This window comes from Electrophorus electricus, chromosome 11, assembly GCF_013358815.1.
Source record: "Electrophorus electricus isolate fEleEle1 chromosome 11, fEleEle1.pri, whole genome shotgun sequence".
Classification (NCBI taxonomy): domain Eukaryota; kingdom Metazoa; phylum Chordata; class Actinopteri; order Gymnotiformes; family Gymnotidae; genus Electrophorus; species Electrophorus electricus.
The window spans coordinates 16,595,265-16,620,931 of record NC_049545.1 but is presented as its reverse complement, the minus strand read 5'-3'; the positions used below and the strand labels follow the sequence as shown (position 1 = coordinate 16,620,931).

At 36.7% G+C, this 25,667-nt stretch overlaps 1 protein-coding gene across 3 annotated transcripts; it reads left to right on the top strand.

Annotated features, from left to right (window-relative positions):
* Window positions 1-402: 402 nt before the first annotated feature.
* On the top strand, window positions 403-24,885 carry sirt1 (sirtuin 1). Of its 3 annotated transcripts, none has more exons than XM_026995547.2 (10): window positions 403-909; window positions 1,540-1,653; window positions 2,523-2,761; window positions 3,562-3,714; window positions 4,445-4,592; window positions 15,696-15,775; window positions 18,409-18,486; window positions 20,321-20,504; window positions 21,442-22,101; window positions 22,256-24,885. In XM_026995547.2, the coding sequence occupies exons 1-10, from the start codon at window positions 585-587 to the stop codon at window positions 22,540-22,542; spliced, it is 2,268 nt and encodes a 755-aa protein (XP_026851348.2). In that variant the 5' UTR covers window positions 403-584; the 3' UTR covers window positions 22,543-24,885. The 3 variants fall into 3 exon arrangements, with proteins under 3 accessions (XP_026851348.2, XP_026851349.2, XP_026851350.2); XM_026995549.2 differs by having other exon boundaries at window positions 704-788; XM_026995548.2 differs by lacking the exon at window positions 18,409-18,486 and having other exon boundaries at window positions 404-909.
* Window positions 24,886-25,667: the final 782 nt, after the last annotated feature.

Here is a 25,667-nt window from a genome sequence, read left to right as displayed (position 1 = left end):
TCAACTTTTGGGGGCACACTGCTCAGATCATCCAACCTGACACATCATATGAGTAGTGTGAGCAGGAATTATTGCTGATCACACTAACCCCCACCACTCCCCCCCCCCCCCCAAAAAAACTACGCCTATAAGTAAATCATTACATTCATTCATTCATTTGCTTGCAGAGCTGATGAAGGACCTCTCTCCGAAATGTTCTATTTCCAGAGAACCATCTATCTATCTATCTATCTATCTATCTATCTATCTATCTATCTATCTATATATATATATAAATATATATATATATATAGATATATAGATATAGTGTATGTGTGTGTGTGTGTGTGTGCGTTTAGCTATCGCGAGCAAACTCTTAATTCACCTCAGTTGCTGCAATTACTTACTACCCGCCCCCCGTTTAACTTTCTCGTACCCGTTATGACTGACGTCATACATTATTTCGAAGTAAAGAAGACCAGCGGTGGTGTTTGGAAGCAGAAGTCACATGCGTGGTTTAAATATCTACCCAGCTGTGCTTCAAAGATTTTACAGCCCTTGTGTTCATTATATTAGGAAAACACCGCCTAGTAACGCAACTGAAGATGGCGGACGGGGAAAATAAATTGGTTGGAGCCAAAGCCGGTTCTGATGGGATAGAAGAACCGATGGTTAAGAAACCACGGATTAGCATTCTTCAAAATCGTGGTATGGACATTATTCGCGGAGAGCATATAACATGTGGAGCCGAGTCGGATGAAACTTGGGCGGCCGCGATTTTAACACGGCCCGAGGGTGCTGAGATGGCGGTGAGTCAGGCCACGGCGTTAGCAAAAGAAGAAGACAAAGTGTCTGTGATTTGGGAGCCAAGTGAAGATGCCTATAGCACAGAGAAGACTTCCGTGTCTGGACCTGAAAGTGAGCTTTCAGGTAGCCATCTAGCTAGCTACTACACCATCATTTTGTTTTTATGTGAGGCCTTAATGGGACTCGGGACTGTATCCCGAGTATTCTTTCGCTTTACAATTATGCTAGTCTGTTAATATAGTTCTAGGGCTAAGAGCTGGATAGCTAGCTAGCTAACCAGCAGGGAAATTGACTCACTCTGTAGCTAATATATTGTAAGGTTTGAGAGTAACTTGTAAAATGTATAATAATGCTGAGAGCTATCTGTGTGATTTGAGAAATTTGTAATTTTTGTTTTGACAGCAAAGATCAGCACGCTGCTAACACAATAGCGAGCTAGCTAATGTCTCCGAAAATATTATGCTCAGCCCCAAACTCTTAATTGCAGGTTCCATCATCAGCTAGGTTGGCTTTGTACTTCTCATTCTACATCTCATATTTCCACCTCATTTTAAAAGGGTAGCTGCTTGTTTGCTAGCTGTAATTCATAAAAAGACATGCAGTACTGGTTTCTTATAGCTAGCTAACATGACTAATTAAAACTAAATTGAGTATTATAATGAGTACTTTTTAATTTTGTACGGTGAAATGGGTAAAGGTAAGTTTGTTTTACAGAGACAAATCTTAACTTGGTGAGTTTGGGTTTGTTTACAGGGATAATGGATGACAGTGTCCACCCCAATGGGTTTTACTCACCTGATGTTAATGAAGACGATGACTGCTCCTCCCATGCCAGTTCCAGTGACTGGACTCCCCAGCCTCAGATTGGTATGTCTAGACCACAGGTCCTTTTAACCTACACACAAACAAGAATAAACATTTTGTACGGAAGTCCAAAAAGACCATGGGTTGCTTATTTTTCCTGTACTGTTTTCTTGGGATCTCAGGTTAATAAAAGTTGTTTTCTCAACTTATTTTCCTCAGTGTCAACGTGCATTATTCGGCATACTTGTTGTACATCATGGATGAGAGCATTTGTTCTTACTTTTAGGGATATAAGAGATATGCTGTCATGCATGCAGGCATTTGCACACTGAACAGAAATGAAAAAAGTCCTTTTCTTTGTTTACTTGTGCAAACCATTGCTTGCAGTAGCTCTCGCAGAGCGTTCATAATACAAATCCATTGTTAAGTTGTATAAAGTCAGATATTTTGAAGAGCTCTAAACACCGTCATAACCTCCACATGCTCTCTGCTTCATAAAGTACATGTTTAACTGGGTAAAGTCTTTTTGTATTTTAAAATTCCAAATTCCACCAATTCCTGAAAATAATTTAGCTTGTATATACCTTATATAATAAATAAAATCATTTGATGTCTTGAGAAGTAAAAAAAAAAAAAAGTTGAACTCTTGAGAAAACAACTTTTATCTTGAGTTCCCTATCAAAAAAGTCAATCTCAAGAAAACAACCTTCACCTTGAGATCACAAGAAAAATACTCATGGTCTTTTTTTGACTGCCGGAATTCCCACAGGGTTTTTATTTCTGTGTATCCTGAAATTGCTAGTATAGGATTAATATTAAAAAAAACAAAACATGCTTCTCTTCCTTAAAATTTTATTTTGTATGGTGTTATTAACTGATGGTGTAGATTATAGTTTAGACCTTTTAACAGGTATTAATTTGTCTTTTATTAGGTTCTTATCACTTCATTCAGCAACACATAATGAGAGAGACTGACCCTCGGACTATTCTAAAAGACCTACTTCCAGAAACTGTCCTTTCACCTGATCTTGATGACATGACACTATGGCAAATTATCATCAACATCTCAGAGCCTCCTAAGAGAAAGAAACGCAAAGATATTAATACCCTGGAGGATGTCGTCAGACTCCTTAATGATGGCAAAAAGATACTCGTCCTAACTGGTGCTGGGGTATGTGTTTCAATTTAAAATTGTCTGTGTCCTAATTACCAAAACATGACTGACACAAATAAAAATAATGGAGCAGTCTAACATTTCTACATTTTCCCAAATGCAGATGGTTATGTTTTGAGCGTCACAGGCTTCCACTCCTCATTTGACTAAAATTAATTATTTACCTTTTTGTAATGTGCCTAATGGATGCAAGTCTGTGTAATCGGCTGTAGCAGGTCATGTCAGTTTCTGCTGACCTGTAATTAACAACTTTGTTTCTAACACCACACTAGTCATAGTTTAGTTTTAAAGCTAAATGTAACTTGCTGCCATGCGTGAGAGTTATTTAAAAGAGCACAGGATAATTTGTTCCTATCAATTAAGTATATCCCCCTTTTCACGTGTGAACTACACACGTTTAGATGTTAAACTTTACATAGCATTATCCACCATTCACTAAATTACAAAAAGTAATTACTTTATTGGGTGGTGCATATCCTATTTATATGAAGTTTTCTAAGCTCACCATTACAGTAAATACCACTTTTTGGTTGGAGCACACATAAGATTCTAATTTCAAGTCAAATGTCTGTCACATTTAGCATTTGGTATTTCTGGAAAGACCTCTTTTTTGAGGAATAAACAGCACTTTTTGTGTAAGGATCATGGCAACACCAGGCACCTTTTATCAAGTCGTCAGAGTGAAGTATAATGTCTCATTTTCTCTAAGTTTAAATGCCCATAAACCACAAACATATGTCCTGGTGGACCAAAAGGGCATCTTTCAAACTGATCACTCTTTTTGGATTTTCCTCCAGGTGTCTGTTTCTTGTGGGATACCTGACTTCAGATCTAGAGATGGGATTTATGCACGACTTGCTATAGATTTTCCAGACCTTCCAGATCCTCAGGCAATGTTTGACATAGAATATTTCAGAAGGGACCCAAGGCCATTTTTCAAATTTGCAAAGGTTTGTATGGTGCACCTGGGATACAATTTGCAGAAAATGGTCTGTGGTGATAATGGCAGTTATATCTCTAATAGCTATTTTCATTCTGCCTCAGAGGACACAAAACCCATCTACCAAAACGTGCACAATGTTGTACTGACTAGTCTGTGCGCCCTGTCCTGTGTGATTGCCACTGTATTGTGTACCTAATGTCCTGCTTATTGTTTGTCCTTATCCCCCCCCTTTCTCACATTTATCCTATGTGAGGTTGCTTGAGTGGCACAACAGAAAAACCCTATAGGGCGATTGTGAGCTCGATCCCTGATGTTGGGAACCCAAAATCGCAAAATTGGCCATGAGGGAGAGAAGGCCTACTCACTGTCTCCTGTCAATTACAAGTGATGACATGGGCATCTGTGAGTTCATGCATCAGAAGGGGGTGGATACCACCATTCTCTGAACTTTACTTCACCCCCAGACGTTGCATGAACTGCAGTATGAAAAGATGTGTTGATTGGCTGCATGTTCTTTGGAGGAAGCATGTGACAGCCCTCATCCTCCCTGGTTTGCAGGGGAGACTTACCTGATGGGTGGGAATAGGTTATTTGTAAGGGAGGGTCCCACAAAGAAAATAATGGAAAAAAAAAAAAGAAAAGAAATTGTACTGTGCTGTGGTGATCCAGAATAAACCTTTTGATCTCTCTTCGCCATTAGTTTTAAAATCAACACTCAGATTTTAATTTTGTTGTAGGAGATCTACCCTGGACAGTTTCAGCCATCTCTTTGTCACAGATTCATTTCAATGCTGGATAACAAGGAGAAACTTCTGAGGAATTACACTCAGAACATTGACACTCTGGAGCAGGTTGCAGGAGTCCAGAGGATCATTCAGTGTCATGGTATGTTGATTTCATATTGTAATGCTTCATTTATGTCTAAATTGGGGAAAAAAAAATACTGGTGCCACGCAACAGTGAATCTGGTAGTACATTTGAAGGTCACTACATAGAACTTAGTAAAATATTCATAGTGTATGTATAAGTTCAAAAAGCATAGACACTTATGAATTCTTATTAGCAACCACGGTTGGTATTTGTCATAATTTTTGGCATTAATATAACAGGACACTAACTAAAGACAATTGTATGCAGTTGAATTTGTTGGTTATGCAACATGCCAAAAAAATTACTTAATGGCATCCCCCCCCCCCCCCCCATCCTTTCATCAGTAAACATGTCTATGCAGGCATTGCTGATGCCTACAAAAGAACAATGAACATGTCAGGTAGTTACTGCAATCAGTTCCAGTACACTTCCAGAGCTAACTCTTAAGATATAAATACTATTTGTAAACTTATATACCTTGGGAAGAAAATATTTCCAAGTGTGAGATGTCAACTTTGTTACTCATCTGGGAACATGTGTTGGTGTAAAAGCTCACAATTCTAGCCTGTTGTCTGATATCATTTTGTTATGATTGAATGCCTGAACTAGATAAAATGTCACCTACAGCTGGATAAAAGTGTATATACCTTTCTATTTATTGTGTTCTTTGTTTGCTTGTTGATTTTTAAAATATCAAGATTTTAAACCTTTTTTTATACTTCTACCTTAAATTGCTCATCCTTTTGTGCCATCTCAAATTCAGCAAACTCTATAAAACAAAATGATCATAAATAACCCTATGTAAATAGCACATTTGACTGTTGCAATTTAGAATATTTGACACTTCAAAAATGTCTTACCAAGATAGGCACTCTGACTCATTTGTCTTTTAATCATAAAAGTGTATCTAAGAAGAAAAATAACCTTGTAAGGCTTATCAGATGTGATCAGAAGCCATTATTTATGAAGCCTGTTAATTATAAAGGTTTTGTAAGTGAGTGGAAGCAACCCATGTATATGAGGAATGCTGGCTAAACAGCTTGCTAGTTTGACACAAATCCATTTAAATGTCTTCGATGAAGATGGATGGCTTGGTCAATCTATTGAACCCAGGGAAATGGTAGTGCTACAACAGCAGGAATTTAAAACTGTAAGCATCACAAACAAGGATACGAAAACAAAGTAAAAGAGCTCAACACTCTAAAATTCTGTGTAAAGACAATATAACAATGATTACATGCAATATAATTCCAAGGTACTTGAATTTGTCAGAATGCAAAAAAGCGAGCAGCAGGGGTTCTCCATTTAGTGCACATAACATCACAGTTGTTGGGTAGTCACTGTAGGAATGCCTAATAAGCGGCAGAGTTAGCTTTTAGTGTGAATGCTGCAAAAAACCCAAAACACTGAAAAATGTGAAAGCACTATTATGCGAGGGACAGGACAAATAGATTGATCAAGAATTCAGAGCTATCTTTTTACAGACTGATGAAAGCTAAAGAAAAGAAAGCCAGTGTTTGTTAATCAAGACAAACCCAGTTTAGATGGCTAGCCAGATAACTGTAGGTTTTAGTTATAATATTAGTTGGAATGACAAACATTCAAGATCATAGTGAACACAATTTTATTTCATGTGTTAAATTTAATCATAACATTGGAGGAGATGTAATTTTACCTGCACAAATACTCCATGTTACAAAAAAAACCTGCATGTTACTGAATGGCAGTGTTCACTATGAACAAAGTAGGCCTAGCTAGCTTACAGTGTAACAAATAAAAGTTTTAATAAAATACAAATATTTGTAAAAACCTGTCCACATACAACCAGAAAATCTGAGCCCTCGTTGTCTTTTCAATAGGCTCTTGCAGGCTAAGCCTTAAGGCTTTGCTTAGCATATTTATGTGGTGTCGAAATCAGGTAAATATAAATTTCAGAAAAGAAGATTCCTGGCCATATGTCAATGTCCATGAATAACTGCTTCTATGGTAATTTGGATGGCCATCATCTCCAACTGCCTTTAAGTAGATAATCCCTTATTTCGTTCCTGGTTTTGCCATTCTCCCTAATAAACATAGCCATGTTGCATGAATTGTTTTGCCACTCAGCCCGACTGAGGGCTTTTCCAGTGGAAAAGTGACGACAAAACATACTTTCTAAAACAGCAGCAACATGTAAGAGAATTAGTCCAGTGTTTATCTTAATATATTGACAGAAAATACCACTATAGTACATGGATCTTGAAGAGTAGAGCACAGTGTTACTAAGTACTACTTAGTTATTGACATTATTCATCATTAGCCCAACAGTACCAGGTCTGTTCTACTCCAGCTGTATGGTGACTCAGTCTGACAGCAGTGTGTAAGAATGACTGACTGTTTCACTGACTGGTAAAGTGAATAATATCTTTTTACAGTGGCACCTGTCAAGGGGTGGGATATAATAGACAGAAAGTGAAGTTGGTTCTTAAAGTTGATGTGTTGGGCAGGTGATTTCATATTGTAATGCTTCATTTATGTCTAAATTGGGAAAAAAAAATACTGGTGCCACGCAACAGTGAATCTGGTAGTACATTTGAAGGTCACTACATAGAACTTAGTAAAATATTCATAGTGTATGTATAAGTTCAAAAAGCATAGACACTTATGAATTCTTATTAGCAACCACGGTTGGTACTCCAAAAAGGGTCAAATTGTGATTAGATTGTGGTTATACAACTGGGTCAGAGCATCTCCAACATGGCAGGTCTTGTGGGGGTGTTCCTGGTATGCAGTGGTTAGTACCTGCCAATTCAGTACCTGTCATTCCCTCCTGCCTTTATCCAGCAATAGGTAGGATTGCCTTATGTTAGCCACCTGTTTATCTGTTAGTGCTACATTCCATGGAGGGCCTTATCCTTCACTTCTGGGGGGGAAATCATCCTTACTTGGATGTATTCATGGATGTTTTTAGAATCTTTTGTCGGCCCGTTTGGTCTGTCTTCCAACCGGTGTACAACCTTTGGATGTTGGATCTTGGGTGGGGTGCCCATGCATAATTTTCTGGTTTTGACATTGGTACCTTCCAGCTTTTCTCTCGTCCAGCTTATTGTGCCTGTTGGGTATCTGATGAATGGCAGGGCATATGTGTTCATGGTTTTGATCTTGAAGTGCTGCCTAACCCTATAAAGGGACTTGGATCTTGCTGCTATTTTGTATCTGCCTCATGGTTTATGTGTGACTGGAGAATCTCAAAGTCATGTCAAATCAAAATTCATTTGTGTAGTGCTTTTTACAACAGATGTCCCAAAGCAGCTTTACAAATTTCCAAGTCTAAGCCCCCAGTGAGCAAATCAAGGGTGACAGTGGCAAGGAAAAAACCCCTAGAGCATAAGGAAGAAACCATGAGAGGAACCAAGACTCAAAGGGAGGGCCCATCCTCCTCTTGCTGACAATGGTCACCACAATAATAACAATTTTAAGAGAAGGAAAAAATAGAAAATTGTACTAGACATTAACTACTTAGAGGTCCTAGTTTTGTCCAAATGGTGTGCATGTGTCCGAAAGCCACCATGCATTAGAATGTTCATCAAGGGCAACGGAGAAGTTGTTGGTTTGGGTGGACGTGTAGTGTGCTACAGCATGGGCCACCAGGGGGTGGTGGGAAGAGCCATGGCAGCTGAGATGGGTTGAGACTCAGTAACAATATGACATCAGGCATAGGTGTACCTGAGCAGAAAGAGAGAATAGATTATTAGGCATGTCCAGGTACGAGGGTGTGTAAATTGGGGAACTATAATGTGCAAACATGGACTCCAGCAGATTTAGCTATGATGGCACAGCTAAAGGAATAGAGCCAGAAGGAAAAACAGGCAAGAGGGCACCCTGGAATATCAGCATGGCGCCGCTCTCAGTCAACAAACTTGTGACAAAAGAGGTGAAGTGACAGCATCATAATATCCCAGTTTACCATAACTCTCAATGCCCATGGCTCCCCAGATCTATACCTTTACCCAAGATGGGAAGTAGTTAATAAAATGCCTGACTGTACAAGCAGGTTTTCAGTCTAGCCTTAAATATTGAGACTGTGTCTGATTCTCAAACATTTGCAGGAAGGTTATTCCATAGTGTGGGAGCTTTATAGGAAATGGCTCTGTGAGGATGCACAAGTTCCGTATGGTGAAAGAAGAATCTTGAGGGGAAAATACTGGAACTAAACCTGCTTATTTGGATGTACTGTCTGTTTGGACAAGGAGAGTTTAAGGGTAGAACATGCAAAATGTGAAGAATCGGCTAATTCTCACCTTAGTTATTCCCTGACTTTCATAGCTAATTTATTTTGGTAGATTAAAAAAACAAACACAAAAAGGAACTGTGCTGTACATTGTCATCTAATTTTATGTTCAAGTTGACAGTGCAAGCAAAGGTGGTATTAAACACCTTTATCATTTTAAAGGAGAGATGTGTAGAATCTAGTAATAACTGCAATCAACGGAATACTCCCTCACCCCTGCCTTTCCCAGCATGATGTAGAACCTGTCGTGACTGTGAAGTGACAAGGCACATATAAAATTATATCGTCTATGTCCGTGTTGAGTAAAGATAAAAGCCAGCAACAGGTTATCAACTATTTTAATCAGTGCTGTCTTTGTACTATGATGAAGCCTAAACTCTGACTGCAGATTTTGTGTATCTGGTGCTGATGAAAGTATGATCTTTGCTGATTAGCTACTGCTTCATCTAGGGTCTTAGAAATGGAGAAGGTTTGAAGTCTGCCTAGTTTGACAACTGACATGGGTGAAAGTTAGCTTTCTTGATCAGTAGTTTGATAACTGCTAATTCGAAGGACTTGGGTACATACCCAGTGTTGAGGGAGTATGTAGTATATTAGAGGTTTGATTTACTTTCAGTAGGATTTAGATGGCTTGTGATGGTCAATGAGTCTAGTCAGCAAGATTTTGAAGAGGTGATTAATGCTGATGAGGTTGTTGGGTAGGAGTAAAAGACTCTTTATTGACATGGTTATTTTGGTTTCTATATAACTGTCTGATGCATTTAATACTCTGAGTGTTATCTGTTTTTAATTTTCCCATTGGAAAAAAAAAAAGTAAGAAATCATTACTACTATCTGATGTAATCTGAGCTTTGGTGTAAATTTTTATTTTTTTCCTTGTAAGTGCTATTGTACTACATAATCTCAGATAATTTATATTATCTTCTATTAGTTTAGAGAGAAGCTGTTTGAGCCTTTTTAATTCATTAAGAAGGCTCCTTCCATGTGAGCTGGAAGTTTAGTTTGGTGCTACTAATTATTTGACTGTTTTAAAATGTGGATCTGTTTGTTATACCATGGTTCCAATTTTTTAAAAATTATTCTTAAGTGAAGTAACATCATTGGGTATGCAACAAAATGTAGATTCTAAACATTGTCATTTGATCCAGTTATACAGAGTTTGAGGATGTCCCAATCAGAATCAATAAATCAGGGAGATTTGCAATAAACCTAGTTGCAGTAGCTGATGTAATCGTGCATCTGGTGTGGTGGCCAGTCAAGGTGACTATATTGTGACTGCAAAGCTCAAATTAAATAAGGGAGTGGTCTGAGATGGCATCAGACTGGTATAGGATGACTACTTTCTATGTCTATGCCATACCTCAGTATTAAATCAGTTATATGCCCACCAGAACCATCCACCAGCGTTCTCCTCTTTTACATTGATTCTTGTATAGAACTAAAGGCTGATATCAAAAGGTCTTCAGGATTATCAAGGTGAATGGTGAAGTCACCAACAATAATAGCCGTTTCTATCAAAATATCTAGATGAGGTTACATAGATGAGCTACTGCCCTTGTCCCTCACCAGGGATCTAGGCTATTTACCATCCCCCTAATGGAAGAGGTGGGTTCCACCCCCAAGTGCAGCTCCAATTTTAAGATCATTTTTGAACGATTTGTACTTGTACAAATAGCCCACTGATCCTGAATGATCTGAATTTCAGTGACTAAAGCCCCAAACACGTCCTACAGGTGATAAACACGATCCCTGACCACCAGACCAAAGAGCCAGCTCCCTGACAGAGCAGCCAGAGCACCCTCTCTCCTTCAGAGGGTGATGGACATTGTCACCACAGTGTCATTCTAAATAACTGCAATGCCATCTCCACAGCCAGTTAGACAAGGTCGGTGTACACAAATATAGCCTGAAGGACTTTTCATTTAAAGCTATGTAATCATTTAATCTGTTCCAAGTTTCTATTGGGTGCAGTACATTTAAATCTATGGTATCATAAGAACTTTAGATGTTGCATCTAATATTTAATTATCCTAGCTTTAGATGAAAGATGCTTACGGTATTCTATGCATCATTTACTTAAATACTATTTCGGTAATTGAGACATTAATGTTTTTCTAGTATTTTTCTGTACTTTTTCACAGTATCACTATGGTGGACTTTGGGTCCAGACATATCAGCAGATGGTCAGTTTAGCAATTTTGCCTGCTGCCTGGCTTCCATTATGTATTGTATTGTCATTTATTTGCCATGAAAAAGGTTTCGATTCAGTAGTTGCTTGTCCTTTAGGCAACTTGTGATGCATTTAAAAGTAATACAACACTTGCCCTTAGAACTGGGTATTAGCAATGTTAGTTTCTTCATGTTGTGGGTGTTTTCCCTTTCAGAGCAGATAACAGTTACATAGATTTTATTTATAGTGGTTCTCAGAAGTATATTTAGGGAAGTTTCATTCCTGGGTGAAAACTACTTCAACTTGCATTAAGTTAGATTGTGTGCTATGTTTATGAATTAGTAACTGTAAAGCACGGTTTTGCCTAAAATGTTTTTGTTTCAAATTGCACCCAGAGTACAACCTTGGAAAGCAATTTGTTGTAGTAATTTTTATTTTAATTACCTGCCCTTTTTATTTACCAAAATGGCAATGGATGGATGGGTGTTTACCAAAACACTTTGGCAAAGAAAAGTGAATTGTTTTTATTATTTTAAGTGCAAGGCTCTGGGTGTTACAAGTGTAACTACAATATCTTTGAAGTTTCTTTTTTTATATACAAAAAATAGTGCTGTTAGATGAAAATAATCTATCAATTGCAAAAAAGGCTTGACCAGCTAAGGCATTTTGATTTACTTAAAATGTGTTTGTGGTTTTTTTTTTTTTTTTAATACCTGTGATTTGCTGTCTGTTTAGGGTCAGGCAGGTTGGGAATCCATGTGAATTCAATGTCTGTCTTCCCCTTGGGTGGTAACCATGGCATAGAGTTTTCCATGTCAGTTAAAGTTGGTGCTTGCCTGTGTAGGATGTTTGTGAGGTAACCGACACAGGTCAGCAGCTATAATTCTCCAAGATAAGGGCTTCATGTATTGTCAAAAAACAAGTTTTTCTTCAGTAGAATTGGCTAGCTGACTGGCTATGTTGACACTGAGTGTAATGTATTAATCTGAAACCCCCTTTGTGCATGCAGACTTAGCCATAGATGCTGAAGCAATTTTTATAGGATAGAAAGGGTTGTCTGTGAGCTTGAACAGAAATTGATCATGTAGTTTGTTTGGATTAGACCCACATGCCGTTTTTGTTACTCCTAGTCATTCAGGCTGTCTAAGCATTTTACTTTCTCTTCTGAAGAGGGTCCTGGGACACCAGCAGTGACAACCTGCCTTGCCTGGGTAGTAACACCTGTTTCTCCTTAGCTGTTTGTCAGCTCAGCTATTTAATCAGTAGTCCTCCACTAGCTCATCGTGCACATTGCATTGCTCCAAGTGCTCTTGCTCTGCTGCTTTATCATTCCTGTATCTGGTTAATTCCTGTTATTACCTGTTGTTTCACTGTAGCCTACATGTATGTAGTGTTCTCCATTGGATAGCTATCCAAGCAGTGTTTTTGTATACCTTTTACTTTGTAATTCTCTTCTATAGTTTACCATGTCATTCTGTTCTGTGTTTTGTTTGATTGCCAGTCTGTTCTTCATTCCCTGTGTTGCTGCTGCTGTTCTCCATTAAACCTGCTAAAGTATTCATTCTCATATGCCTGTCTCACTACATTAGGTTAACTTGACAAGCTACCAATCATTAATCATGTATTAATGATCAACCTTGACAATTGGCTGCAATGTCTGAAGATGCAATATTTCATGCATATTATAGTATTTACACAGTTACAGACAATAGCACTGGCAAGTATCTGATTAATAATTACCAGCCTAGTAAATAACAAAGGATGAAATCTTAAGCAAATAAAGACCCTGTTAGCATTAGTAAATGGCAATATTAGTGAATTAGTTAATGGTAGCTGTTCAGCTAAAATATTTTCAGTTACAAGGGTACATTGCATTTCATTACAGCACCAACATAAACTTTTATAACAACAATAATAATATGCTTGCTATTTTTGGTAGGTAGCTACCAAACTACCAACATAACTAAATAAACTTGTAAAATAATTTTTAAAAAAGCCAAGTCAACATTACTCCTGAATCCCTTCAGGTATCTCAAAGCCAAGCCAATGTTTATTCTGGTCTTAGCTCAAGTTCTGTTGCTCTCCTTTTTAGCTTGCCAGCTCACTTTATTTATACACTTCCTTGACCATTGGTAAAGCCTCAGAAGATGATTAGGTTTGCCATTCTAATGTCATCATATTCAGCGATACCTCTTTCTCCTTCCATTCACTTTCAGACCTGTATTAAATTCAGGTAAACAGTCCATCGAATCAGACCTACCTTTTGAGCCTGTGCGTATGACATTAATACACAGAAGTCAGTACAAAAACCTCCCAACAAATCTTGCATAATGCTGCTTTAATAGTGCTACCTGTAGTATTGCTACTACTGGTGAAACAAAATGCTCCAAATCTTTGATTCTTTTAAAACCTAAAGTAAAGCTTCATTCACAGCACAAAGATTTACATGATTTACATGAAATTTGCTAGTCATGTATGAATCATATTGCTGCTTCATTTATAGATTACATTTATAATCTTTAAATAGTATAAATCAATAAATTATAAAGTTATAAACTATAATCCACAATTAATTAATCTACATATAATTTATGTTTGATTAATGGAACTACCAAGATATTTAAAGCCTGCATGAAAGCCTGGTTTAAAATTATGGTTCCTTAATGAGAATTAAAAGGCTTCTTGTTGCTGTAAATCTGTGTTCATTTTTCATCCATTCTTACCATGAAGTCTTACTTCATGGGATTTTTTTTATTTTTATATATTTGATCTTTTTAGAGTGAAAGTAAATTTATTGTAGTTTGTTAAGAATATAATAGCCAACTTTATCCATCTGGATTAAGAGAGAGATTGTAGATTTGCTATTAATGTGGCCACAAAACATTTTGTTGGCAAGTCTTGATTCATTAAAAATCATAGCACTGCCTACAGACCACAATCAAGTGATAGTAAATGACACATGCTGATCATGTGGAGTAAGTTTTAATCATTCAGTTCAGTGTTCATTCTTTCCCCATTCTTTTCCACATCAGTTCATTGTCCTCCTTGTATGTTTTAGGACTCATTTTTGCCATGATTAGTCCAATAGCCTTAGCTCCAATCTTTTTAATCATCATGTTGCGATGCTGCCTATCATATCTTACCACCTTTTTAAAAACAATTTTTCCATGTATAGCGCAATCAAAACTAATCAAACCTATTCTTTTTCTAGACCTTTGTTTGATTTGGGTAAGAAGACACGCTGTTTTTCATAAGTCCCTTTAACATGGAAATATGCTCTAATATATAACATAATGCTGCAAAATCCTAGACAGAAGACATCGCTAGCAAAAAAAAAAAAATTAACACCATTCAATTTATGTTCCAGGAAACAATGCCTTTGGTGGGACAATGTAAAAACTAGAATGAGTATTTACCATGTCATTGTACCTAGCAACTGGCTGTTAGCAGGGTTGGGGCAATTGGTTTAGACAAACGTGAAGGGGAATCGGTATTGCAAGAGAAATTATGCTGTTTCTTTCTTCTGTAAATTATGCACATGAGCCTCTTTTCCACTGTGGGGTTGAACAGTTTTGAGTATGAACAGTAACTGTTCCTGATGCTACCTTTTTATGCATACTTGGTGCCACCAGTTCCATATGAGCTTCATGCACTACACCAACAGAAAACACTGCTGTTTCCACACAGCCAATCACAATTTGTTGCCATGAAACATACCTATAATATGCATAAATTGACAGCCCCCTTCAGCAATGCACAGCATCATGCTATATCATTTACAAATAAAAATTGTCAAGTTATTTCAGAATGCGAAGGTAAAAAATGTTTAGCAACATTAACTACCTCTAAATTATATATTTCAGTAGCCAAATGTAGAATGTAAGCTATATTAAAATGACTAATTACTGTTATAATGGTTAAAAAGTGTACCCTAGGGTTTGTAGACACCTCATTCGAATAAAAGCTTGACCACTCTTTCCAGCTTACAAAATATTATCTGAACACTTATTAGCTAATGTTAGTAACAGTGCATAAAAAACATTATACACTGACTACATCAGGTTCCAATCCAAGTGGGTCACTTTTCTAGATTCATGGAAAGTTCAAAAGAACAAATTTGACTCTGGAATTCTTTAAAAAGAAAATGTAAGGGGTAGGTTAATGTACAACCAACTAATCATCATCACAAAACTCCTGATGTGAAGTGGAGCACCTGGCCTTATTTGGCTGTACGTACTTCATAGCAACTTGCTAAATAAATCATTAATTTTATATGTTTGATTTCCGCAAAGAAAATGCATCAACTGATCAGAATTGAATTTACAGACCCAAGTAAATATAACAGTTTAGATTTTAGTAATGTATAATTAATGTATAACCTCAATATTCAAGGAATTTGGGCCAGCCTTTTTTAAAGAACTTTATTCTACCAGTGACATATATGGTGAAAATGCTGACTAGTGACGCCTATACTGATATCAGTAGGTGATTTTTCAGAAAGTTGCCTAAGGTCTTTACACAATATTATTAACATATGCATTACCATTTGTCTTGTGATTATGTAGTTGGCTTGTCTTGTTTTGACGTTTATAAAATGTTTTTACGGGACATTTTAATTACATTGATTAATGCTGCCCTCCCCTTGTTTTTCCTTTTTCTTTCCATTTTAATTTTTTAGGTTCCTTTGCAACAGCATCCTGCCTTGTTTGTAAACACAAAGTTGATTGTGAGGCCATAAGGGAAGATGTATTCAAACAGGTATAGTTCAGTTCATTGCCCATATACATGAGTGTAAACATGAGCTATTTTTAGGTCTGTATCACTGTAGCAATTGACATCATGGTTACTTTTTCTTTTAGTCTTGAAAACAGACAGAATTTAAAATGGTGAGGAAAATGAGAATTAAATATTAAAGTTGCTTTAAATCCAAACAATCTGCTACAAAACATGCCTACTTGCCTTACCGTATGCAATAAAATGATCAGTAGTTGAAACTGTCTTACGCTCTCATATCATTTAACCTGTAGATATTTTCTTATTGTCTTGTTAAAATGACTGCCTTGAGATTTGTATGTAGATGACATTGTACAAAAAACAGTATGTGCTATAGCTTTTAATTGTTAGTCCTGAGTTCAATTGTTTAACTGGTTAATATTCTTTTCAGCTTTATCTATATAAAGGCCATTCAACATTTTTACAAAAAAAGTCATGTCTACCTAACATGCTGAATTAATAACATTTATTAACAACTGAATACTCAGTGTGACTCATGCAGTAGATCACTTAAGACAATGTCACATATAAAGCAGTGTCAGTTTCTACCTGGCATAATTCCAGCCAGGTCGCTATTTAACTAGCATCATTTATGAAATTTACTTGCAAGGCAATATTATTTTCTATACTGGGATGCACCAAGCAATAGCTAACCTTTATTATCTAAGGCTTTGTAGGGATAAATAATGAAGTAGGGTAATATGTTAATCTCCCTACTTGTTTGAATATTATGCTGTCACAAACTAAGGCATTATTGTGGAAAACTGCAGGCCACCATTGGTTCTTTGGATCGTGCTTTGTATACATATGCAGGGGCAGTGCTTAATTTGTGCTGGATGCTGCAGAAACAAGATTCAGTGTGTCTCATATTTGGACATCCACGTTCTGGAACTTGAATATTCCAGAACAAATTTTCATTAAAATATACTTTTGTGTGTAACCACCTTTCCAAAAACCCAAATTCTTTTCTTTGGTATCTGTAATCCTGTCATAATCAGGTTATTAGTCACGTACCAGGAGGGCTAGCAGACAGCATGGTTTAGATATGGCAAAAAAGACATCTGACTTTCTTAAAGAAGTAAGCAAAAAACCAACCTGAACATGTATTGTGTATCTTAACATGCTGTAAATGTCCACAGAATTGTTTAGATTTTATTGTACTGCAGTCATCATAGTAACATTAGGCCTAGTTTGAATGCTACTATATTCAGACCTATTTTGAGCAGTTAGAGCACTGTTTTGTCAATAGAGAGTATTCACTGACGTCTCAAGCTTGGTCATACTGGTAATATTTGTTTTATTACAGCTTTTATTTGTAAAAATAAGATAGCTAGGCTTACTTTGTTTCCAGCAAATATTACTACCCAGTAATGTTATATATTTGTGCAGATAAAACAGCCTCTCCTACATTTTATCACTAAATCTTAAAATAAATTCTTGTAGTCATCATGACCGTCAATGTTCCTTAATTCTAAGTATAACTTGCAAATCTACAAAGTCTGGCTATCTATCTAAACTAGACTTGTCTTTCTTTAGCTTTCAGTGGTTTGTAAAAAGATTTCAGAACTCTTGCTGAATCTATAGTCTAGCACAGTAGCTCATTTCATATTTCAGATTTTTTGGTGTTTCTCCAGCATTCACACTAAACACCATCTCTGCCACTAAGTGGTCAAAATTCAGTGACTCTCAACAACTGTGACATCACATTCATACCCGCCATATGTTCCGGGACATTTCCCTCAGTGTCCACTTGCTGATCGTCACCCTTAATGTTGTTACATTGTCTTTTACAAATTAATCACTGGCTAGGGGTTGGAGGTGGAGTCAAACAATAAATAAATTATTCCAGTGGTGGTGTAGCGATTTTATTACTTTTAATACATTGTCAGTTACAGTTGGTAAGATTAATTGGGGTACAACCCTGATTAACAAGGAAAATGTACTAATTGTAATTTATTACTAATAATTTTACTAATAATATTACTAATAATGACTAATAATTTAGCTTCAACTCATGAAAGTGGCCAGTACAATAGGTGATTATTTCTTGGCTCACAGACATATTAACCAATGTATGTTTATTGTATAAGCAGAGGTAGGAAAAATATGCACAACAATCATTGACTAAGATTCTAATAATGACCAGGAGTATCTAATTCACTAGAAACATTATAACAAGCCTAACAATGTAAACAAGCTAAATTTAACACAGTTTGTGGTGATTACAGGTAGCTAGCTAAAATAAGAAAAGAGTAGAGCAACAAAAAGTAAATAGATTGTTTTAAGTAACATATGGAAGTAACCAAATGGGTAATCTACTTATCAATCAAGACCAACAAAGTGAAATGTAATCAACAAATTCGGAATGAAAGTATGCCTACAGTCTAATTGGAGGATCAGGAGAGAAAGTCATTGTGAACAGTGACGTGGGGAACTAATTAGGAGTGCTGAACCAGTGTCACAGGTGAGGGGACAGTTAACTTGTCTAATTTGATTAATAAACACTAAATTTACTATTGATACCAACTGGTAGCATATGAGAGAAATGTTGGCTCTTATGACTTGCTGGTATTCAACCCTGTCGAACTGTCTGGAGATGCATGCGTGTGTTCCATTAGATTGTCTGGACAGTGTGGAGAGAGCGAGGGAGAGTCCATTTAACTTTGGGGCTTCAGTTTACCATGCTAGAAGTGAAGGTCAGTCTTTTGTCCAACTGCCTGAATTGTGGTGAAATTCGTATCCTTTCTGCGTAATTGTCCGGTGACTCGGAGAGTTTGCTGTTTCTTGAAGTCATTCGAGTGACTCTGAGATTGATGGGATCCGATGACGATGAGGACACCAGGGTACTTAGCCCGAGGAATTAGACCTTCAGTGATGACTCAAGTGAGAGCCATATAAGCTTTCGCATGCAGACCTTTCTGAAGTAGGAGTGGGTTCATTACCAACCCATTACTAAATATTGGAATTCTGGTCTCAACCAGATGGGTTATAAACCGTGATGGATAAATTCCGATGAATACACAATAATGATAAGAAATTAATAATAATAAAATAAACAAAACAACAAAATTAAAATATGGTAAACAATCTAAGACAACCTGGTTTCAAGTATTTCTAGCTGCTTAGCGGGAGGTTATTGACAGATCCATGGGAGGGAACCCCTTTTTGTTTCAGTCAGTTTTTGCACCTTGGACCAGACTACTGAGGGGGTTGAGTGTCAGTTATATCTTGGAGGAAACGAGGCCTGCCTAGGGTAAAGAATTTAGGAGATATAGTAATACAGAAATGCATAGGATCCACTACATATCAATTATAAACAAATTGAGAAATAAAGGAATAATAACATAAAAAGAAAATCATATATTCCTATTCAGTTCTGTCTCCTGGTCTTAGAATGAGTGTAAAGCATTTGGATAATCAGTTTAATTACTTTCCTAATTTCTAGACGTTACTTTAATATATTGTCTAATTGGTTTATATAGGATTTCTTTTATACAACTAGGAGTGAGTAAGTTTGTTTACAATATGCAATATGAGGTAAGCAACATACAATTGAGGTAATATGGATGAATAACAAAGAGGAACAAGTAATGAACAGAATAATGCAACATAGCAGATATAACAAGTAAATATCACAATTTGGAGATATTATAATTACCATGCATTACTGGTTGATTATCATTTGATATCATAGTAGACTATAAATGGTAACTTGTTACTTTGTGATACTGTGGGATGGGAAAAGTTGGTTGTCCTTGTAGGGATTTGAGTCTGATGGAATTTATGGTCACAGTTTCTTGGAAATATAACCAGGCTGGTAAGCTTTTCAGCTTCCTATCTATGAGTTTATACCCCTAAGGGGAGCGGGTTGAGGGTTAGAAGCCATGCCATCTTGATAGCTAGGCCTTTTATGGCTTTGTTGCTCAACCTCAAAGCACCAACAGGTCCTAGGTCTGGTCTGTGGCCTGGGGGTGGGAGAGCCCCCCCTTTCGACCAGGTCAAGTTTCATCAGGGGAATAATTTGTAGTTTATTTTCAGTACATCAAAATTAGCCAAGAAAAATGAATTCTTTGCTGGAGCCACATTGCAGTCCTCTCCTGATGCTCATTTATCTAGGCTTCTGCATACAAGCACTGGGTTAATAGCTTCCAAGCAGTTCAGTTTTGCTAACAACTTGTTAAATAATAGAAGTATTATTAATAAACAGCCTACTTCATCTTTTGAAAGTGATGATGACAATTTTGGTAATTCTAGAAAACCAATTGAATTACACTTGACACCGTGGATTTTTAACAATGGGTTAAAAACCAGTGTTGTGTTCACCTGCTTAACTGATAGTTTCTTGAATTTTGACTAATGCACCCTTAGTAAAATGTGTTATATATCTAGTTGATCTGGAATAAATAGTACTCTATGACAAAATCTGTGGTATCATGTCTTTTCATGTTCCTGTATCACCTGCATTAATAGTTGAGGTACTGGTGAATTTTACCTTGTCAAATGCCTTTAAACAGTATAATTCTTTTACAGATTGTTCCTCATTGCCCAAGATGTTCTGATGTCCCTTTTGCTATTATGAAACCAGACATTGTCTTCTTTGGAGAGAACCTTCCTGAATTGTTTCACAGAGCCATGAAACAAGACAAGAATGAGGTGGACCTCCTGATTGTCATTGGATCGTCTTTGAAAGTGCGACCAGTGGCTCTTATCCCAAGTATGTTTTAAGTTTTAAGTTTGACCTTTGTCTCATTTATTTTCATGTGAGAACTAATCACTAGGTATACCTACTTTGTTACAAGCTTTCTAACTCTCAGGTATTGAGAGTGCAGTTTACCTCGCTCTCAGTCTCCACACCTGCTGTCACTCCACACCTGCTGTCACTCCACACCTGCTGTCACACTCTTCCCACACTCTGAATTTTTTTCTGTTCTACATAATAAATTCCATTTCAAATTGTGGTGAGCAAAGTTGGTATCCTTTTGAATAGATGGTAAACCCTATGGTTAGCATGGCCTGTAATCTTAATGGAGCTTCTTGTAACACACCATAATTGTTACCAGTGAAGTATGAAATCAATTTACTATGGCAGTTTAATAAAAAAATCATTAGAGAACTTGTGCTGGTTAGAAGCGCCTAACATTTTCCAGGAATGTTGGCAGTCTTCTGAAAGCTTTAAAGCCAAATGTGTTTTAGAATTCACTGGTTAAAAGCCAAGCAACAGCTAACAATGAATCTAACATAAAACAGAGTAACATGATTCAGTATTTTGATTATGTAGATAGTGGATAGTATGAACTACCAAACAAGTTGTTACATTTTAAAATGTAGACAAATACATGAAATATACACTTCGTTTTTATTAGCTTGGGTGGGTTAGTGAACATGAGTTGGCATTTCAACAGTTTTTTTTAATTTAAGGAATTACTGTATTTTTAAACCAAATCTCTACCCTAGATCATTGTTTTTCATTTTCATGGTACATGGCAGACGTCCATATTTATTTATTTGTTTGTTGACTTTTTTCTATCCTTAGAGGCAAACTGTATTTCTTTTGTCACTCTCAATGTTGTCAAATTTGCTTTCCAATACATGATTGTTGCATTATGGTTTTGAGTAATGATAAATAATAGTTAATTTTTGCTTCCATTAAGGCTCTGTTCCCCATGAGGTGCCTCAAGTTCTGATCAATCGCGAGCCACTGCCCCACTTGAATTTCGATGTAGAGTTGCTGGGAGATTGTGATGTTATTGTCAACGAACTATGCCATCTGCTTGGTGGTGACTTTGAGCAGCTTTGCTACAACTCCTCACCACTTAGTGAAATCACAGAGAAACCTCCTCTGCCTGAAAAGTACACTGAAGTCCAGTCATTGGAGGTACAAAACACTGATGCAGGCGAGGCTTCCACAGAGTCATCAGAAGCCATCACAAGTATATACTCTCGTCCAAATGTACAGTTGCCCAAAGATGTTGGAACCAACGTATCACCTTCTGCAGCTACTGAGGCAAGATCTTATCTGGAGTTTGGAAACCTCAGTACAAATTTACCAATACCTTCAGAAAAAAGGGAAGTTTCCCCAAATACACCCAAGAGAACAAGCCCATGTCCAGGGAGCTCAGTGAGCTGCCAGAAAGCACCTATAGAGGTAGATGATTTTAATTTAAATAAACAATACCAAAAAGGGGATATACCAGATAGATTAGAAGCTAAAAATGAAGAGGGTTTGAAGCACCGACATCACAACAATGAAGTTTGGAAAAAATGGTGGTTGAGTCAAATTCATCGAAATCCAATCAGTAAACGGCTTGGAGGTAAGATTTCCATTTTTTGTTAAATGACAAGACTTAAATTTGCATACAAAATCAGACTGGCAGTGTTGGTCACTGTGGTTCTGTTATTCATATGTTCAAATTCTTAAGATAATTATGGTGCTCACCATTTGCTAATGTATGTTCTGTTTTGCAGCTCACCAATATTTATTTCAAACACCAAATCGCTACATCTTTCATGGAGCTGAGGTGTACTCCTGTTCAGAAGATGAGACCTCCAGCTCCTGTGACAGTGAGGGCTCCTGCTGTAGTGGGAATGGTTTAGAGGAAGAAGAGAGTGATGCAGAGGCAGCATCTGCACCAGAACAGAGTATGGGAGATGGAGAGAATGATGTCAGACGGACAATATGTGACAGTAAATGCACCACAAGCCTTTCCACAGACAATATGACAGAGAATCTACACACTATCACAGACTTCTAAGTCACTCTGTTCATATGTCTATAAGCACTATGTGTATTTAATGTGCTCACTTCTGTTTTAGACTGTATATTTTTGTACTTCTATCCCTTTCTTGTATTGTTACAGTGCCCTCCAAAATGGACATTGAGATCAAAATTGCTATTTTTCTCTCCAAGCAGTTTTGAAGGATATGGAATCTAAAGTTTATTTCTGGGTAATTCTGGACCTACAAGCTACCATTCATGAATAATAGCAATTTTTGTATCCACATTTTATGAACATAATTAGATTGAATTAAAGTAATTGATCCCAGTCATTTGATCCCAGTGGACTTTCCAACAAGCTCTGAGTTACAAGAAAAAGCAGCAGCAGAATTATTCAACAGCAGAATTATTAAAAGATTAGAGCAAGACAAATGTATTATCAATTGACAGAGATGAACTTCCAGACTCTTGTAAATGTTTATGTACAGATTAAGTCAATGGGAATTGTGGACAAAATATACAACCAATTAAAACAAACTACCTCTTGTGTGCAACATGTTGGGTTAGTGTTTACCAATGGTTTTGGAGGGTACTGTCATTCTGATTTCTGCAAGAACTTTTAGTTGGCTCATTAAAATTGTTTTTTTCATTTTTCATTTTCACATTCTGTACATGTAAAACTGAAGTTTAATTACAATCAGTGTTTCAGTACAATGAGATGGTGGAAACTTGGACTTGCCTTTAATAACCTGGAATAAAAAGGGAAATGATATTCCCCTTCTCTTTGTTTCTCTAGACCAAAGAGAATATTCTGCATTTATAAACATTTTTGTTCCTTTTTTATTGGATGAAGTGTTTCACGATTAGCATCCCACCAGATTGTAGCATGCTTTTTTTTAAAAAGATTATTTGTTTAAAAGAGTAATGTCATTTTTCCAGTAATTCTTTATGAAAAAGCTTTTGTACTGACGTATGTGTGTGTGTGTGTGTGTGTGTGTGTGTGTGTGTGTGTGTGTGTGTGTAATATATAAAAAACTAGTTATAGTTGTCTGTGAAAGCATGTCTAATCTCATTTTATTAAAGGAGCAGTAAGTAATTTTTACTACCAAAATGTAGAAACAATTTATTAATAATTTACACACACACACACACACACGTTGTCAGTACAATAGCTGTTTCATAAAGAATCACTGGAAAAATTACTTATTACTCTTTTAAACAAATAAAAGAGAAACATTTTATCATTTTCTGGTAATGGGTTTCTTATATTAACATCTGGCCACCTAATGATTTGTCAGTTTTGAACCAACACCAAAGAAACCATAGAGGAAATGTTGAATGGCTCACATCAGAGACATTCCGTCAGTTTGCAATATTCAACGAGGCTCAAATATGATTCTAAAAAAAAAACAAAAAAACTAAACGCCACTTAATAGAAAGGGACTCTTTGTGCTTTGCTACTTTCAGTATATAGGTATGAACTAATTGGATAGTTATCAAGCCATTCATTATCTGAGTTTTGTTACAGTAGGTACAAAATGCACACTGTTTGGAGTCACCAGGATTGGGGCTGAGAACTAATGGAAAAGAAACACTTTGTAAAATGTTAGTGAGAACTATAAACATTTTTAACCCAGTTGCATTAAAATGTCCTTATCATTTTGTCCAAAGTACGTATTGTTTGAAGACAGACATTTATATTTCCAGAGGGCTTAAAATGGGACACAAACATCCAACAGTTTCCAAATAAGATGGCTCATATACACAAACGGCACACAAAATGAAAGTTTTCACTGCAGTTTCATTTGTGTTTTTGTAAGTGTTCAGTAGTGATGCGGCTCGCATACAATTTTGTGATAAGGAATTGCCTAAAATTGAGAAATTTTTATCAAACGTTTTGACACCATTTAACAGTTCAATTTTTCCAGTGGGGAAAAAAAGCACTTTAAAAATGTTTAGTGTTCCTAAAAATTCTTCCAAATCCTTTGTATAAGTTTCATAAGCAAATTATAGTCAGAAGGAGTGCTTAAGAGAGTTCAAGGCCTCAGGGTTTTTGGCACATAACTGGAAAAAAAAATGCTGTATATCTCATTTGGGGGTGGCATGACAAAAAAAGCACATGACAAAGTTCGTCACTCTGACTTATAAAACTTAAAACTTGTATATACTTTGTGTGAGTGCATGAGTTCAAGTGAAGATACAATGCAACATCTCCAGTTTATATCTGGAAATATCACCTTTACATAGGCATTCAGACCCTTTGTTGACACTGGTAAGCACTGGTGCTTATTGCTTATTATGAATAGTCCTTGACATGTTTCTGCAACTTGTTCACTTGTGCCTTAACTTGAGGCTAAATTGCCTAAATAAATAAGCATGTATGGAGGAAACCAGGCACTGAGCATAATTTCATTAATACTATCTATGCAGTCATACATGGTAGTGGCACCATCATGCTGTGGGGACTGGGAGACTAGTTAGGATGCAGGGAAAGATGGAGAAAACCATAGAGCAATCCTGCGTCAAAACCTTTCATGTATCAAACTTGTCTAGTGACTTAAGAACTGTTAGTTTTTATTGTCAAAATGCTCTGAAATTTGTCCTGTGTCCCACAACAGTTCTTCACACAGGTTTATACTCCACAGAACACCTTTACACATGCCTGCAACAAAACAACTCAAACATCACAGGACATCTTGCATGTATTTGCAACAGTAGCACACTTACACACTCCACAAGACCCATTTGCACCTAATTACAACTACACTAACCTGCTCCACAAAACATTACACTTTCACACTATCACATTTTACAAATATTGCTACATGTAATCTAAAATGGGCCCCTTTTATTTATTAACAGGTTTGATTGAGGATAAAGGAGTTCATAAATCTATTTAATTTCATCCTTGGTACTCCAAACTGTTTATTTGAAGGCAGAAGGCTGTGTGTGGTTATAAAGCCATTATCTAAAGGTTGACTCACTATTTTGAGCATATTCATACTAGTCTAAAAATTCTGCTCCTCAATTTCACTGAGAGACACCTTTCACATTATAGTATTGTAACAGAATGAGATGAAGATTTATATCTAACTGAACCGTTTCAATGAAAAAAATATCAGACTGAATGGTATTGAAATCTGAATAGAAGTCCAGAAAGAG